The sequence below is a fragment of the Aptenodytes patagonicus genome, chromosome 1 (assembly GCF_965638725.1).
Source record: "Aptenodytes patagonicus chromosome 1, bAptPat1.pri.cur, whole genome shotgun sequence".
Classification (NCBI taxonomy): Eukaryota; Metazoa; Chordata; class Aves; order Sphenisciformes; family Spheniscidae; genus Aptenodytes; species Aptenodytes patagonicus.
Window position 1 is genome coordinate 70300793 of NC_134949.1, and position 16910 is coordinate 70317702.

Consider the following 16910-nt stretch of genomic DNA (forward strand, 5'->3'; position numbering starts at 1 on the left):
GGGAGATCAGGAGGGGCCCTGTGGATTCCTGACTAGCTGGTATGTCTGTTCCTCACGCTGCTGCCGGGATGCTATTTTTCAGCACTACGGTCAGAGCTGCATGTTCAAGGAAGCCATGAATATCCTCAACATGCTCTTCACTGGCCTCTTCACTGTTGAGATGGTTCTGAAATTAATCGCCTTCAAACCCAAGGTAGGTGCTATAGGCGCAGAGTTTCCTGGCCCCTGTGTGTGTGTGCATGTGTGCGGGGCAGCTGTGAGGAGAAGGAGGAGGTGAAACTTTCTGATCTATTACCCCACCAATAACTGAGCTGGACAGTTGCTCTCTGGATTGGAGTCTCACATATATTTAATAACTTTTTCACTGGAGAGTAGACACACTAAAAAAAAAAAAAAGGCAACACCTGCTAATAGAGAAGGTTCCTAGTTCTCTGTTTTCATTAAGTTATAATAGTGATACTATGTTAAGGCTATAACGTGTTTTCCATTCTGAATGTTATTCTAATGCTCTCTCTGACTTTCCTTAAATAAACTATAAATAACATTCCATGATTAGTCTCCTGGCCCAAGTGAAGTTAATCAAGCATGACTCATTTTGAGTTATGAGCTTTGGAAAAAAAAGTTTCTTCTGGGAGGGCTACATCTCAATGATAGTTTGCATTACTTTAGTTTTGAATTTAAGACTTCATTGATAATATTCAGTACCCCACCAGGTCCTGTCTGAAAGTATTGTCCTGTCCATTGGGCCGTGGCATTCTGCTAGTATAGCTGCACCATGGGGTATGATTATAACGTACAAGCTCTTCCAACTAAGTTGGCACAGCTTCTGCAGAAGGACAAAGATTCTGACCTCACATAATTTAAGATTACGCAAGGCTTTCTTCTTTGGGGTTTAAATTCAGTGGTGTGTCATATAGAGTGGAATCCAGATACCTAAGCACATGTACCTCATGCCATTTCATGTTTTCAATGATATCTTGGTACATGGGGTTGTATCTTGAAGGATACCTTGATACATTGGGCTTGGCAAACATTGTCTGGAGTATCAGTTATGACATTGATAAAGATGAGAACAATCATGTCTGACAGTCATGCTTGTCCTTCATGTTAAACATTTAGGGGATCACTGAAGTTAAGAGCTCCTCCCAGCTCTAACCTAACATCTTCATCCTCAGCTCAGAAACTTTGCTCTCCAATTCTACTGAATTTGGTCTTGTCTTGTTAACTCTGTATTGACTTTACTCCCACACAGCCCCTCTCTCCTTCTTCCACACTTTCTAAAACTTCTTCTTACAAGAGTCACAATTTTATTTTTTTCCTGAGCCGAATATCACTATCTTTTCTCAGATGTAGTTCTCTTGAAAGTTAAGAGCATCTTACGCAGTGCTGGTGAAGGACTGATTTTTTTTTTTTTTTTGTGAGATCTCAAACACTATCTTTGGAAATTTAGAAGTATCATCATCTGTTTCAGAAGGAAATGTAATTTTCAGGAGGGATCTACCTTTCACTTTTGAGATTTTGCCATGTCTATTAGCAAGTAAATTTTCTGGTACTTTGTAAAAATATTATCTGCACATTATACACCCAGAAATGTATCTCACAGGCTTTGTAATGTTCTTCTGACTTCATGGTTCTACTTTGCAGGAGATTCTTAACTTTGAGAAACATGAGGTTCTCATAGAATTTGTTTTGAGCATTTAGGGGAAAAGTTCAACCAGTTCAAATATTGAGCTCTGTACGTATACAAGGAAGGCTTTACCTGACATGGTTGCCTCTAACAGTAAGGAATTAGACTTGATGATATTGGAGGTCCTTTCTACTTCCTGTGTCTTACTTTCCTGTGTTCAATCTCCTTTTCAAGTTTTGCTGCACAACAAAGTATTAAACAAAATGGACTGAGGGTAAACACGTATCCTCCGGATAGCAAAACATTGGAACAGATTGCCTAAAGAGATTGTGGTTTTAAGATAGGGGAACCTTTCATTAGAAACAGTTTAGGAATGTATGATCTGCCTTGGGACAGGGGAACAGACTAGACCATCTCATGAGGTCCTTCTCAGCCCAATTTTCCATGATTCTGTAATTTCCAAACTAAACCCCCAGCTACTACACTATAGTAAAAGTGAGAATATAAAAGAAATTTTCCTTGTGACCAGAATAGTAGAATATTAATAAAGTTTTCTCAACTAAGGATCAGACAACAACCTCAGGTTGAAAGAATAGCCAGCGAAAAGAATAAATCTGTTTCAAATCCTAGTCTGGCCTGTATGCCAAAAATAGTACTAACTCTTAAACTGCTATTTTAATTAAATAATTCAGGAAAATAAACAACGTTTTAAAAAATGGAACCACAGGATTTACAGGGAAGAAAAACAGGAATGAACTTGTGAAAACAACTAATACAGCAAAAGACTTGCCTCCAGCAGTATATACACACTGGATTATATTGAGTACCAGTTCAGTGACTCAAGTTTGGAAACATCAAAATGCCTTGTGTAACTTGCCGTTCTCTGTTCAGTACCATTTGGACTGATGTGGACCAACACTGGGGGGCACAATATGCTTCTCTTTAGGTTGCACATTTGGGATTGAAGCTGAATTTGCCTAGAATATGTTCTGATGTGGGAGTCTCCCAGCATGGAGAAAGTTGTTAGCCTTCTGCTTGGCCAGACCTCGTGTCCTCCTATCACGCGATGCAATTCATACATTTGCAGATGGCGGTTGTCCCCAGGAGCACCAGCTGAAAAAGTCCAAAAGGATTTCATCGTCATCTGGGTGAACATCACTACAACTCAGTCATCATCCTCTCCCCTCTAACCAATCAAGTCACCCAGACAAAGAAATGAGATGCTAAGTGATATTAGTGTTTTCCAGATGTGAAATGGCAAGCTTAAATGCTCACGAGATCTCTGCTGAAGACAGATTGGGCTGCCATTTCCAGAGCAATAAAACACAAACCAGCCTTTGTTTAAGCTGTTTGTCTCATTTTGAATTTATGCCCAAACACCACACTTTTCTATCTGAAGAGTACCCTAAAATGAGGGAGCTGTAAGCTTTATGACTGACAACAAGTAAGCAGGAAACTTGGGTAGCTGAAGGTGGTGTGTCCTTGCCTTAGTGACAAGCCCCAGGAGAATGTGGCAGAACAGAACTAAGCACTGAACGGAAGCTGGTATAATTTGCTCTGTTTTCTCCAACTTTGTGGTGCTTAACCCAGCAGTGGGTGCTGCAGCTAACCTTTAGCTACAGCAAGCAGTGCAGTAACTGACTTGTAACTCTGAAGCAGCCACCACAGAGCTCTCCCTTGCACAGTCGCTTCCTAAAGGCACCTTGGAATGAATGGTCTGCAGCAGCAACAGAGGATCGTGGTTTTCTCCATCTGTGCAAGGTAGAACAAGCTACTTTTTATTCATACCTTTACCAGAGAGAATTGTTAAGGGAACTGGGACAGATCTCTGAGGTACTCAGAGCTGCTATCGCCCTAGCTTCTTACAGAAGTCATAACAGGGATGCGCTCATGCAAAAAAGCTTTGGGGGAAGCCTGGAGTTCCTAATACGCAGAGTTCCTGCTGCAGGCAGTGGTGTGGCAATCGCTATTATATTAAGTAATATAATGCACTACAATGCTGCCCGTGTATTACATGCGTAACAACAGAAAAGGTGGCAGTCTCTGACTGAATAGATTTTTTACTGTATCCAGTTTTTATTTCTTCACTCCTATTCTGTGAGGAGACATGTCCTTCTTATTTGCTACTCTTGATAGTAAAGGTAAAAAAAGCAAATGCAGTCAGTTGCATAGACATTAAGTAGGATCACGTATGTGCCTGACTGCAAAGAATCTACATGGATAATCCAGCCCAGCAACTAGTTCTTGCGGTAAGAGCAAGGATTTACTCATTGAAAGGCCAGCTGTAGGAATAAGGAGCCAAGTCTGAGTCAGGGCTCATCTCCTAACACTTACAGAAAGTATGTGAAGGGGGTAGAAAGACAAGGGCTTTCCTAACTAAAATTACTGTTACTGTTGAGATCGGTTACTCTAGTCAGCAAGTCCCTTTGTTACCTGTACTTTTTATTGGCCATCTTCTGTGAACAGAGTTTTGGTTTGTGTAGTCTCCAGGGGGGCTATAGAGAAGAGGGGTGCGTTAGCTGGAGCAGCTGCTGCTGGTATACGTAGTGCTTGCCAGGCAGGGAGAAAGCCAGCCTCTGAGAGCCCCAGTGTTTCTTGTGTGGCACATTTTCTGGAGGAGAGGGTCAGTTCTCCCAGGTTTTTTGCAGGATAAATCTAAGCACTGTGTAAGACAGCTCATCTACGTCTGATGCACTCTTGACATGAGGGTGTGCTAACAATGAGCAAGAGAGATTTGGGATGATTAGGGCTGTTGATAAAGAAAACATCCACTACAAGCCCTGCATCTCCTTACAGAGTATTAATGTGCTGCTCTGAAGCAAAACTTCCAAATGGACCTGAGTGTTTGTCTTGGCTGACGCTCATAAACTGATTCAGGACTAGTTACTTCAAAGAGACAGTCTAAAAGTAATGCTCTTGAGCCAAGGCCTTTTGCTGCTTTGTTTTTCTAATTTTATAAATTCTCTAGCCAGTCTGGTGAGCTATTTTCCAGTTCCTGCAAAGAGCAAGCTGCTGCTACTTCATGCTTTTTCCAGAGAAAACTACTAAAGGGAATGAGAGGTGCTGTGCTCTCTGGGGTGCTCACAGCTACCACTGTCCTAGCTTCTTAAAGAAGAAATCCCCACAAGCACCAGTCCATGAAGGACCAGCTGCTCTACAAAACCTGCCTAGGGTTTATTTTTTCAGCTCAAAGACAACAACTTAACATTCCTATTCATATGAAGCTGCGCCATCTGTCAACGAACGTGCTAATATGGGGATGGATATTCCTCCAGGAATTTCAGATTTTTCCAGCTTCTGGAATGAGCTGTTTTACTGATGAACCACATCTACTTTTTCTTTCAGGAAACATTTCATCTATCCTCGTATTAGCTAGGGCAGAACTAGTAATCCAAGAGCTATGAATTTTCTACCACTGTCCCTGTCATCTCAAAGTAGGCAAGACATATCAGTGGAATGACTCCCATGCATAAAGTAAAGCACATGTTCATATATTTTGTCAAATCCAGGTCTGCGTGTGGAAAGGGAATCTTGGGGATTTCCTCTGTGGAATTATGACTATCAGAGAGACTACAGATCACAAGTCTATTCCATTTACCAGACACTGTCAGCACCTTTCTTCCCTGGGTGTTTATGGATGTTACTTGTAAAGCAGCCTGTAACAACGCCATCTGTCCTGCCTTAGATAGTTAGTTCAGTCCCTCATTTATCACTGCTACTTTACTCTGAATTCTTGCCATTCTTTAATGTCATTTCCATGTAGCAGAGTTCAGACTTCTGTGCACTGTTTCAAACAAGTTTCAAATTCAGTACAAGGCATATAATCCCATGTGATCCCAGGAAGAGCTCTGACCCTCTGAGTAGTGGAAGTCATGAGTGTCGCCCATGCTTATTTCTTAGTCTCCATTTACTGATGGATCTATGCGTCTTTAGTGTTTCTTTCTCCCCTGATGTATTTGCCCTTCTATATTCCTCTTTAAGCTCCTCTCAGTCAGCATTTATCATGCATTTGGTGGACTGATATCTCTTCTCAAAACTGCACAATGACTCATCTGGTTTTGTTCCCTTTTTACTACTCCATTTCTAGTACATTTATGCCTATAAACAGATCTTTGAGCAATCTCTTCTAAAGTCACACTGGCTGCTTCATACTACTTGCATTCTTCTTTCTCACCATAACCATAATCTGTCATTCCTTGGTGAGGACAGAGGCTTCAGGATTTTCACAAACAACTGAAATTTATATCCTATCTATCCCCTTGCACTACAGAAACAAGGTTGGTTAATTTTGGAAATCTAATGCTTTTGGTACTTCTTCATTCTAGTACCTTTAGAAATACCCATGTAGCTTAGGATGCTGCCCTGGCATCATTCATCACAGTGTTTTATTTCTCCAGCTTATACGGAGAAAGCAAAGACAAGACATTCTGCACTGATACAAAAATGTCAGGAAAACTGGTTACAATTGAGTGGTCTTTTGCCCAGCACTGAAAAACACTTCAGGTCCATCCAACAGACATAGGAATCGTATTTAGTTAAAAATCACATGGTCTGGGATGAAGTATGGTGGTATAAATTAGTAGTTTAGGTTGTGTAAATGTATATGTGAGCCCATGGTGCAGGCAGCTGCCTCCCTCTCATGGAGTTTGGCCACACAATTCTGGTTGTCAAATGGCTCTTACTTTGCAGATTTTCTCTGCTGGTTTTGGCAGGTTCTTAACCTAAGTAATCATCTAATTGTCTCCTCTCCTCAGCTTCAGTATTACCCTTTCTGTTTTGGAGGGACAGCATCTAGACATGGAGCATTTGCTGACTGAGTCACCTACCCAGTGCAATAGGAAGGGCAGTCTCCAACCACCACCCTGCCTTTGGCTGGAATAAGTGTTTTAAAAGGCAAAAGAGGGGGTGAGAAAGCTAATATGTTTCAGGATCTGTGGGTGGGGAAAAAATATACCTCATTCAACAAAAAGGAAGAGTGAGCTCTGCTTGATGTTGGGTAAGAAATAGTGAGCATGGAGAGAACTAGGAATAGTCAGGTAAGAGAGTGTGTGAACTGAAGAAAGTGAGACAACTAAACTAACAAGGAAGGACCATGTCTGGGGGGAAACAAGAGAAACCAAAGCTGAAGGGGAGGAAAAGCCATACGCAGATAATGAAGAGTGCAAAGGGACAGAATATCCTTAAAAGCAGAAAGGAAAAAAATAAACTGAAGACCCTGAAAGAAAAAAGTATTAATAAAATGGAGAAAGAAGTGATTGGACAAAATATGATGTAAGGAAAAGAAAAACAGAAACAGGGCTGAAAGGAAAAGTAAACATGGAAAGGGATTTTTAGAAAATTAAAAACTGAATTAAACCCCACAGCTTTTAAGCTAATGAACGTCTTCTTGTGCTTCTACATCTTATTGAAGTTCTGTGGCAGACATCCCAGGTCTCCATGTTCAAACACATCGGTATCTCAGCCACAGAGCCTCCCTGTGGACTGTCTCGTCAGAATAATTTGCAATAAAAGTTGGGTGCAATGAATTTCACTACTTCTGTGGATTAATCTCAGCCCCGTTGCAAAATGCATCAGCATGTTACCCCAGAAATGCTCTCCTTTTTCACCCCAAATTTTTTTCTGGGTGAAGTCTGAAAGTATTGTATATTCCTCTGGAACTTCTGTACAGCCAGTAGCCCAGCTGGAATTAATCTTAGTTGCTTCAACAAGCCCAGCAGTCATATGATGAGAAATCCCTGACATCTCTGTAGTGCGTGACCAGACACTGCACTGTATATGGTGCAGTCAGCCCAAGGCTCTCGAGGAACTGCTGAATCAGGCTCAAGGGTTTTGGAAATACACTAGAAAAGTGAAAAAATCTTAACCACTCATTAATCGCTCCTCTGCTTTCTCTTTACTGTGATTACCTGTCTGACAGGAGTTTCATGCATTTTGCATAGCATACATGTCATCTGGAGATTTGACCATATGGTCTTTCATGTCCACAGGTCTGGGAGGAAGAATGAGCCTCTTTTCTAAGCCCTTTCTGCGAAAGTAAATAGTAGAAGTACTGTATGTCAGAGCAGCATGTTTGGGTGACTTTGATATGAAGAAATACTTGGGATAATTATTCAGGACATAAATGATCAGGTCATCCCAATCCTTTATACCTATCAGTGGGTTGGAACAGAGGGTCATCAGGTAGACTTGCTCCTGGATGTCGCTTGTTTGACAGAATTTCTACCTGCCCGTATGTGCAGGAGATAGAAGAGAAGAGAGAGGCTAAGAAAGTAACTGGGCCTCTTGCAGCACAGTCTGTGCCACAACACTCTCACAGCAGCTCGGTGTTGAGACTTTCTCACAGAACATGGAAGGGCATCCCACCAGCCACAGGCCAAAGCAGCTGCTTTTGTTATTCCGGGCCCTAAATCAAAACTTCTCAGGAGTCTGTGCTGCCAACATATTACAAGGAAGTGCCATTGAAAGGAAGAACCACGTCCTGGTGTTTTAGAGTGCTGGCCCATCAAGTTAAACAGTATACCTGATTTAACTGTAGAGCTTCAAACAACAAATCCTCTAGTTAGTACAGAAAAAGAAAATTTGCAACAGAACATTAGGGATGAGGTTGATTTAGCAACAATTTCCACAAATGAGGAGTCAGCAAGCAAATAACTGCCTTCTCTGTCATGTGAAAGTACAGGGAATCCTCTTTGATACTTCTAGATTTCACTGTGTTCCTCACCAGTTCCTGAGTGTGGGTGGGAGGGGAAGTCTGGCCATTCCCAACACTTTGAAGGAGAAGAAAGTGGTGCCAGACTAAAGTTTTTCTATTGTGCATATGCTTATATTCTGAGATGGCATAGGCGTGACTCCACCTAAACAAGTCATGCAGTGTGAAAAACATTTGGTAGGTGAATGTAACAGAAGAAACTAGACAGATGATGAGAAATGGAATTTCACAGTAAATCCTAGCTCATACCTCTAGTGGAATCTGGGTCAGGAAGCATCAAAGTCTTCCTTCTGAACACTGGTTGACATCCTGTATGAAGTATACTGGTCTCTTTCCCATTTCCTCGTGGAAAATGTATGTTGAGGAAGGGCATCAGCAGAGTTGGTCCCAACTGGTTTCTTTGTTAGTGCCCCCAAAGAAGAGGCCAAAAATGAAATAAGTATACAGAACAAACTTCCCTCTTCGTGCAAAAAAACTTGTCCTTTCATGTTGTGGTGGAAGCAATTGGTGAGGGACAAAAAGGCTGTTTGTCCTGCTGCTTCCCACATTACATTTCTTGTTTAAATGCAGGATGTTCTCCTTCCTGGAGGACTGGGCCAGCAATTTTCTGCACACAAATAGATCCTCCAATTACTATATAGAATGTGTGAAATTTCTAACACTGATCAGCCAGAGCTGTGCAATCCTCTAGCTTTCTGAAGGATCAAGGGAGAATTCGGCAGGCAGCAAAAACTGTTAAAGAAGCTGTATAAGAGCTTCGATGAGAGAGGACCTTTTCCTTCACAGGAAACGTACCGAGAGAATTTACATATTGCTGCAACATTGTGACAGATTTATTTTCAGTCTGGCACTTGGGGGTTTTAATGTCATTATAAATGATCAAAAATAATGATATGACTGCACAATGCAACAGTGTGGGAAGTACTGTATCAGCTATTACACTTAATTATTTAATAGAGAAAATTATTCACACATTGTTAAAAGCCCAGTGGGATGGTGAACTGGGGTCTCATTCACAACCGCATCGACAGCGTCGGCAGCAGCATGTAGAGGGAACAGTTCCAGGGAAAAGTGACTTGCTTTCACTCTCAGAAGAAAAATCCCAGCCCTCTATCACTTTATGTGAGGTTGTTTTAAAGGGTAAAAAGTTCTCACAGATGTGAATCTTTTCTTCATGTAAGAATGATACCAGACAACAGACTGTGATACAGCCCCTGTTAAGGATTGTTCATCATGTTAGGAAATGACATTTCCACTGCCAAATGGTCACCTGGTTGAGGTCTAAGACAGTTGATTCCTCTTCTCTGTCATGCATCTGGCTTTTGTAGGACCTTGGAAACCTTAGTTTTCTACATTTCTGCTTCCCCAAGTGTAAAATGAGAGTAACCATCCTCTTCTGGAAAGTTACGATTGATGGATTACGTGAAAGTAAGCATTATTTTATTAACTAATCCATAGAAAATCAAGCCTTTCCTGAAAACAGAGATAACTTACAAAAAAATAAACTATTCAAAAACCTATTGCTCATACCTACCGGCCTGTTTCTGGAAGATTATGCCTTTCTTCCAGTGAGTATCCACTATCCATGCAGCAACCGTGTCAGAGCAGTCCATAGCCTTTTCCCGTGGTGCTACCCCAGTTTTATACCAGTGACCTAGAAATAAGAGAGACAGGGAAGCTATTCCAAGTCCAGCCCTGTATTCAGAATGCTTCTTCACTCATTACTTGCCACTGTCCAGTCTTCCCACAACAGTAAGTGGCTCTTCACTCTGAAAGATATGTCACTTCTGTTCCTACAGGTTGAGTTTTACTCCTTTTCAATCATTCTTCCCTGGGCTGGGATGTCAGTCCAACTTTAGAAGACAGACTATCTTAAACAGCAAAGCCCATCCTTTTGTTCTTTTCATAGGACTGTTTCATGTTGTTGGTTTGGTTTATTGCCTTCAAGAGTTATTTGTTGGCTCTCATCAAGACCTGCTTTTTCTAGACCTTGCAAAGTCTTTGAGCATTTACAGCTTCTTCCTAATGGAATTTGACAGCAAAATTCTCACAGAATGCATTTTGTGATAAATGATCTATTCAGACATAGCAAGCCATCACATTCACTTTTCAGTCTTTCCGATAAGACTGGTGTTGATTTTGTTTCTCTTTGCTGAGAACAAGTCTGGTTTCTGACTGTGGGGCAGTAATTGTTAAATGATTGCAATGTAATTACTGTTCATGAGGAAAAGGGCCCAACTCCTCATAGGGTATCACTGTGCCACAACATACCTGTAGGAAAGTCAAGAATGTTTATCTTATTTTTCTAGGTGGACAGCAGAATTTATAAGAGAGCTTTCTGTTACTCTGCCTCCATTTTCATGCATTTATATCAAGGAGGCCTTAGGCATTACTGTTCTGAGGCATTACTCACCCTTTCTTCAAAGGCAGCTAAGAGCAATCCAGGTCAAAAATGACATCAGGGTGAGCTAGTTGAATCATCCTGTTTCAGCATGTTTTACTGTTATTATTTCCTCAGGCCTTCTCAGCATGTTACCTTGAAATACAATCTTTGCCACCTCTAAGAGTTGCTTCCATAATAAATGCTTCCATATTGCCTTTGCCATGCTTCTTTCCCAGTCTTTGGAGGACCTGGGACCATAACATTGCACTTCAAGCCTTCCACGTGGCTGAGTGCTCGTGTACCACTAGCCACTTTACAGTAAATGAAATACGGAGAGATGTAAGATAACTGTACCACCCTGTAGGTGGGCATGGAGGGGCTCATGCGACCGTCTAGAAAATACAATTCTGGTGGTATGAACTGGGTTGCAAGATCTGGAAATGGGAATTCTCAGTTCACAGAACAGGTATGATAAAGACTTTTCTAGGCATGTCCCCCCAACATTGCCAATTATCAGTAGGTGTGGAGAGCATAAAAAAGGGTCTGTTGTGACACAAGAGATTATATAGTTCCAGCCTCCATAAATGTTTAAGTTTGTCAAATGGTGGCTTGCGTACCTTCGTTCAGGCAGTGGGTTTTTTTCTTTTTTTCCTGTGGTGGAGATACTGGTCCACTAGAAGCACAGGTGAGACCCATAGTTTGCTTTAGGACCTGCAGGCTCTCAAAAAATAATTAGAAGGTGGCCACTTTTAACCAGTAACAAGCTACCCCAGTTTTATACCAGTGACCTAGAAATAAACAGTTGGGGTCTTTTTCCAGATCACAGAGCCATTCAAGTCCTCCAACTCCTCTGATTCTGTCAAGCAGAGTGTCCAGTATGTCCAGGCAGGCCCTCAGACCCCAAGGGACACCTGTCTGCTTTCACCAACGTCCTTATTGTGAGAGAGCGCATGAAACAGTGAGAGGGGATAAAGGAAAACGTCAGTTATTGAGCACCTATCTTGGTCTACAAGTTGGTCTTGTTTTCTTATGGAATAAGCAGAGAGAGGCAGGAGGCTTCTTCAGAACTGACCAGACCTTTGGAATTGTCTGGGGAGCTGAAAAGCTCCTCTCCTCACTCCCTGTCTGCGGGAAGATTTGACGGAGTACAGGGGGGCCTTGTGCAATTCCCTGCAGCAGTGACTCATTACAGCAACTGGTAGGTGAACTGCAGGGAGTCTGTGGCTCAGAATTAATCCATCAATGGATGAGAGCTGATAGATAGTATGCAAATAGATGCTGTTTTCCTGCAGCCTGTCAGGAGCTCTAAGCAGCTGCATCCTCCACTTTATTCCTTCTCTATTAGGTTCTGCTAATTTCCCTGATTGCTGTTATGGCTCAATGGTCTTAGCATAACAGAATTTGCATCTGACACAAATCTCCGTTTCGTGTCAGGAGCTATTGTAGCTTTGTAAGATTGTTCAGGATACATGCGAATCACTCAGATCTGCTGTGAGAAGGTATGCCAAGAGTCACGGTACTGTGTAAATGTCATTTGATTCGATACTGTTTTCCAATGAAACTGTCCCTTTTGCAAAAATACTTTCAGGGAAAGCCTCTTTTAATGAAGTCTGAGAACTGACTCTCACAGCTCCAAATAGCCTGCAGCATTTTCAGAAACGAATTCACATACTAAGCAACCATCAGCCAAACTAGCAGTTCATCTCATTTTGCAAATGCCTAGCAAAGTCTGCTTTGTGCACTTTACAATCAGCAGGAAATTTTTGCTAAGAAATCACACTGAATATCAGGGTATCAGCCCCTTTCTCTCCCTCCTATATACTCTTTCTAGCTGATTAAGATTGATGGTTCTTTTTTGTTGTTTTAACATGCAGGTTGATTTCAGATAAGTGGTAGCAAGGTTCTCCTGTAGGCTGTGTAGTTATCTATATGTCTTTGTTTCTCCTCCTCGATGTTTCATTTCTGTATTCATACATACGTACATGCATGCACGCATGTCTTTCCTTTTTTTCCTGTGACATTGCAGCATCTTCTTCCACTGGGGACCATGTGACCTACATTCAGATCCCACCCAGTGAATAGCCTTGACCCTTGCTGTCTTCTTCATCTTTAGAGCCTTTTCTCTTAGAGGGGGGGTTTAATTTTTGCCAGACACCTCATTAAGAGATGGAAATGAAAACCTGGGACTAAGCAGATAAATAACTGCATATCGACTAACACACAAGTGATCCTGCAGCTCCCGCAGGGCTGGATGCTCAAAACCCAGCTGGTACCATGACTCAACAGCACCCTTCCCCTGAGGATTTCTGTGCTTCAGTATAGATGCATAGCTCTCTGACCACCACACGTGCTTATTATGGGCCCCAGGTGACTCTGAGTTCAGACCTTCAGATAGACTTCAGTGGGCAATTTTCCCTGCTGTTAATAAGGCTTCTTAGATTGAGCATTTAGGGCCTCATATTCACAAAAAGTAAAAGAAATGGTCTCCACAGATTTCAATGGCTCTATGAGTACCAAAACAAACCCCAGCTTCTTTGATAGCTAATCTCAGCAACTAGGAAACCTGAAACTGATTGGCATACTCATTCTGAAATGCTACAATGTCTGCTCCCCACACACAGATGAGATTCCATTCCAGTCAGCTACTACATATTTACGCTCAGCCTTTCATTAACTTATTGAACATGTGATGATACACTATCCTTTGCTACCTTTGGGGAAATAACAAAAATGGGGAAAAAACGTGCTTTAATGGTGGGGCTATTTCATACTTCCTGAATATTCAGTCCAATCCTCCTGGTCTCTTTCTGTCCTCCTTTCTCCCTAAAAGCTTCATGGATCTCCAAAGACATCCCACAAGAGAGGGTGACTACCATTCCCCAGTAAGCCCCTGATGCTGCCATTATGTGACATGTAATTATACAGCTAAATCAGGGTCAAGCGTCTTAAGGGTAAAATATGGTATTACACTCTAAATTCCTGTACTGCAAAAACAAACAGTGCCATCAATTCATTTCCAGTCAGACCTCCAGCCCCTTGGGAAAAGCATACAGAACTTTCTGGTGGGAAAAATAGTTTGGAAATACAACCTTTTTATTAGAGTGAAAGCTCTTCCTTCATTCAGCTTGTCTTTCATGAGCCACCCTGGTACACTCCAGTGAGGAATGTGGCTTGAAGAGGTACTTTGAGGTTGCAAGAGACAAGTCCCCAAGGGGTGTAGTTCACTCTGGATATGTACTCATAACTCCTGACAAGATAATGAGGTCTGATCCAAAGCTAAGTAACCACATGGCCGTTTGTAGGTAAATGTCTCTAAGAAGGTGGCTTTTTAAGGAAGGATTCCACTACCTTGCACACAAATGAAGTGTCTATGTTCTCTGTTTTCTTTGAGCTCTCTTACTGTGGATAATTTCCTATTTTTCACACTTCTGTTTGAAACACAGAGGGAGCAGGTGAGGAGGAAAGGAAGGTTTTAAATTCATGTGTTTCCTTAATTTAACACTGGCATATTGGATGTGGGGTTGAGTAAAACTGCATTCATATCCATGGTTCCTCTCTATCACTCATCTAAGAGGTACAGGAGGAAGAGAAGAGCTCTCTGAGTCCACCTTACAGCCACACAATAACATACCACAGTAATGCTCTTTCTGTGCTCCCAGAGCAGACTAGCCCATGACTTTCAAGCAAGGAGCTGGCTGATGAGACTCAGCAGAGCATTCCGGGAGAAAAAGCTCACAGTGTAAATCTGGAGCAACTCCACAGATGTTAGCAGAGTGACTCCAGATATGCTGTGGTGTCACAAAGGTCCAAAGCAGCTATTTGTGATAGCAATGAAAAAGGGACCTTTTCTTTCCACGCCTGAGTCTCTCCTGGTATGTGCCAACTGTGTCAGTGCAGTGTCATTGCTTCCACTGCAACTGGGAGCAAAATTTAATTCACTGGCTTCAGTGGTCATCTGAGGACAGGATTTGAGGCTGTTTGTCACCTGGGTTTTGTACCAACAGCAAATGCTGTTTTACCAGCAGCAATGGCTATTAGGCTCTATGTCTGGAGTTGCTCAGTAAAAAGAAATTGTGAAATTGTGAATTCGGTTACACCAAAAACATTCTTGCAGTATGATGCCAATCGTAGTAAACATAACCACCTATCCATCACCACAGATTTAAAAATAGTCATCATTTTCATGGGCAAAACCTGAACAACCTGTTTTGGATCTTCACCCTTGCAGCTGCCCAAAAGCAAACTCCGGTTTTTTGGAGTTGTTTGGGTTCCTGCTGAAATCCTTAATAGTTCCTAAACTATGCAATTTGAGAAGGAAATGGAAGATAGCCATGCTATTGAATGCATGTATTCATTTGGCATGTGAGCAGTGCCGTTGCCTTCAGCAGGACTGTGCACATGAACAGGGGCAGGAGGATTGGGTCTGTTGTCTTCTACTCCGTTCTCTTTGATCCTGCAAGTGTACTCTTTGCCAAGGTCACATCAGGCTGCAAAGGCACTTTTTGCAACTCTGTATGATCTGTGTCTGTCCTTTATTTATTCAAAATGCGTTTGCCTCTACAATTTAATCTGCTGTTCTCTCCCTCCCCTTCCTCTTGATGAAGTCTAATTACAGTTTTATTCCAGGTCCATCTGGTTGCTAACGATGCTGGACATCACCGCTGAATTCATTCTAATATTTGTTGTGTATTTTCTAGGCTGGACGCTGAATAATAATACTCTCTGAATTTGCTTTTGCTCCTGTTTCCTTCCTCCCTGTTGTAGCTAATTGCATAGTAATGTGTAGCCATGGGATGATTACTCCTCCCAGAGTAGATCTGCTAAGAGTTGCCTATTTCAGGCTGCAGACTAAAGGGGGGTGGTTTCTGGTTTTGAGGAGAAGATTTCAAAGTCCACCCTACCAGCTCCCTTCACTGGTGTGGAACCAGCTGGGCAGTGGCTTTCTCTGTTTCGTTTTTTTTTTTTCTTTTCATTTTTCCTGCCCCAAACATAATGCAGTTTATAACTGTGAGTCTCAAAGCATCCTGGAGGCAGTGTTTCAGTGTTTAGAAAGACACTTTTGCCAGTGCCTGCTCCATGTGATGATTGACCCACAGTAATTTCAGGTTCCCAAGGCTGGCTTGTGCAGTGCCAGTGCTGGGATTTTTTAATTTTTTTTTTCTTTTCTCCTTTTTGCTTTCTGCAATGCTGCCTGGGAACACAGACTCACACTTTACCCATGACCTGACTCTCTGGCTAAGAATAGCAGTCGCAGTGCAACTTGGGTTCAGTCTCACTGGAGACATGCTGCAGCTGGGAACAGGGAGGTCAGATTAGCCCATGCTCACAAAACCAAACACATAAAAGGAGTACAGAGGATTTTGTTTGTTTGCCTCCTTTTAAGACTGCAGAACAAGGGGAAGAGGTTGGCACAGGTGCTCAGTGAGCCAAGATAAGTTTTCTTTGCTCGTGACATTGACTTGGACAGGAAGTTTCCATACAGAAGCTCACCTCCTGGGCTGAACAGGACCTTTTCCAAAAGGGTCCTGTATCCTTATGGCCCATCCAGCCAAAAATCATGCAGGATGGGGACGGCAAGCAGTGCTGATTAGCATCTCCTGAGCCCTGCTTAGGACAATAGGATGTTTGAGATAGCTACCGAAGTAATTCTGCACAGCAAAGTGAAAGTATGGGTTTAGCACATGTTAGCGGATGTGCCATAACTTGTCCAAGACAGCTGATGTTGCAGTGATGCTGTGGCACTATCTTTAGCATGACTGAGCAACAGGTCTCACTCTGAGCACATGCTAAAGCCAACTTTGCTCTCGGTCTTACCCCTTCCTGGTGGGATGCGCCAGCACATGCTACGTTCACACCTTCATTTTGTGGTACAGAAGTGCTTTCAGAGTAACAAAAATACCAGTCCTGCTCTGTAGTTTTAAGACAGGAGCTAAAGCATTAGTAATGGAAACTGTTAGGCTAATCACTCTTGTAATACTGATTGTGGCTGGGTAAAGATAAAGGTGACAACCAGTGAGGTTTAAATAGCACATCCCCAGCTCGACTGTGCCCTCTGCTCCATCGTGACGCGGCAGCCGGCCGTTCCCAGCGCCGGCACAGAGCGTTATATCTGGAACATGGACTGGTGGATTGATATTCATGCTGGCAGAAGGGGAGCCATTTTTTGAGAGAACCGTATGACACCATTCCTG

At 42.3% G+C, this 16910-nt stretch overlaps 1 protein-coding gene across 1 annotated transcript in view; it reads left to right on the plus strand.

The window, feature by feature from the left end:
- CACNA1C (calcium voltage-gated channel subunit alpha1 C) overlaps positions 1–16910 on the plus strand; it is a 457514-nt gene that overhangs the window by 383437 nt on the left and 57167 nt on the right. Inside the window, exon 29 of the mRNA XM_076341467.1 lies at positions 83–193. Within this exon, the coding sequence (XP_076197582.1) occupies positions 83–193 (111 nt within the window). The remainder of the gene's footprint in view (positions 1–82; positions 194–16910) is intronic.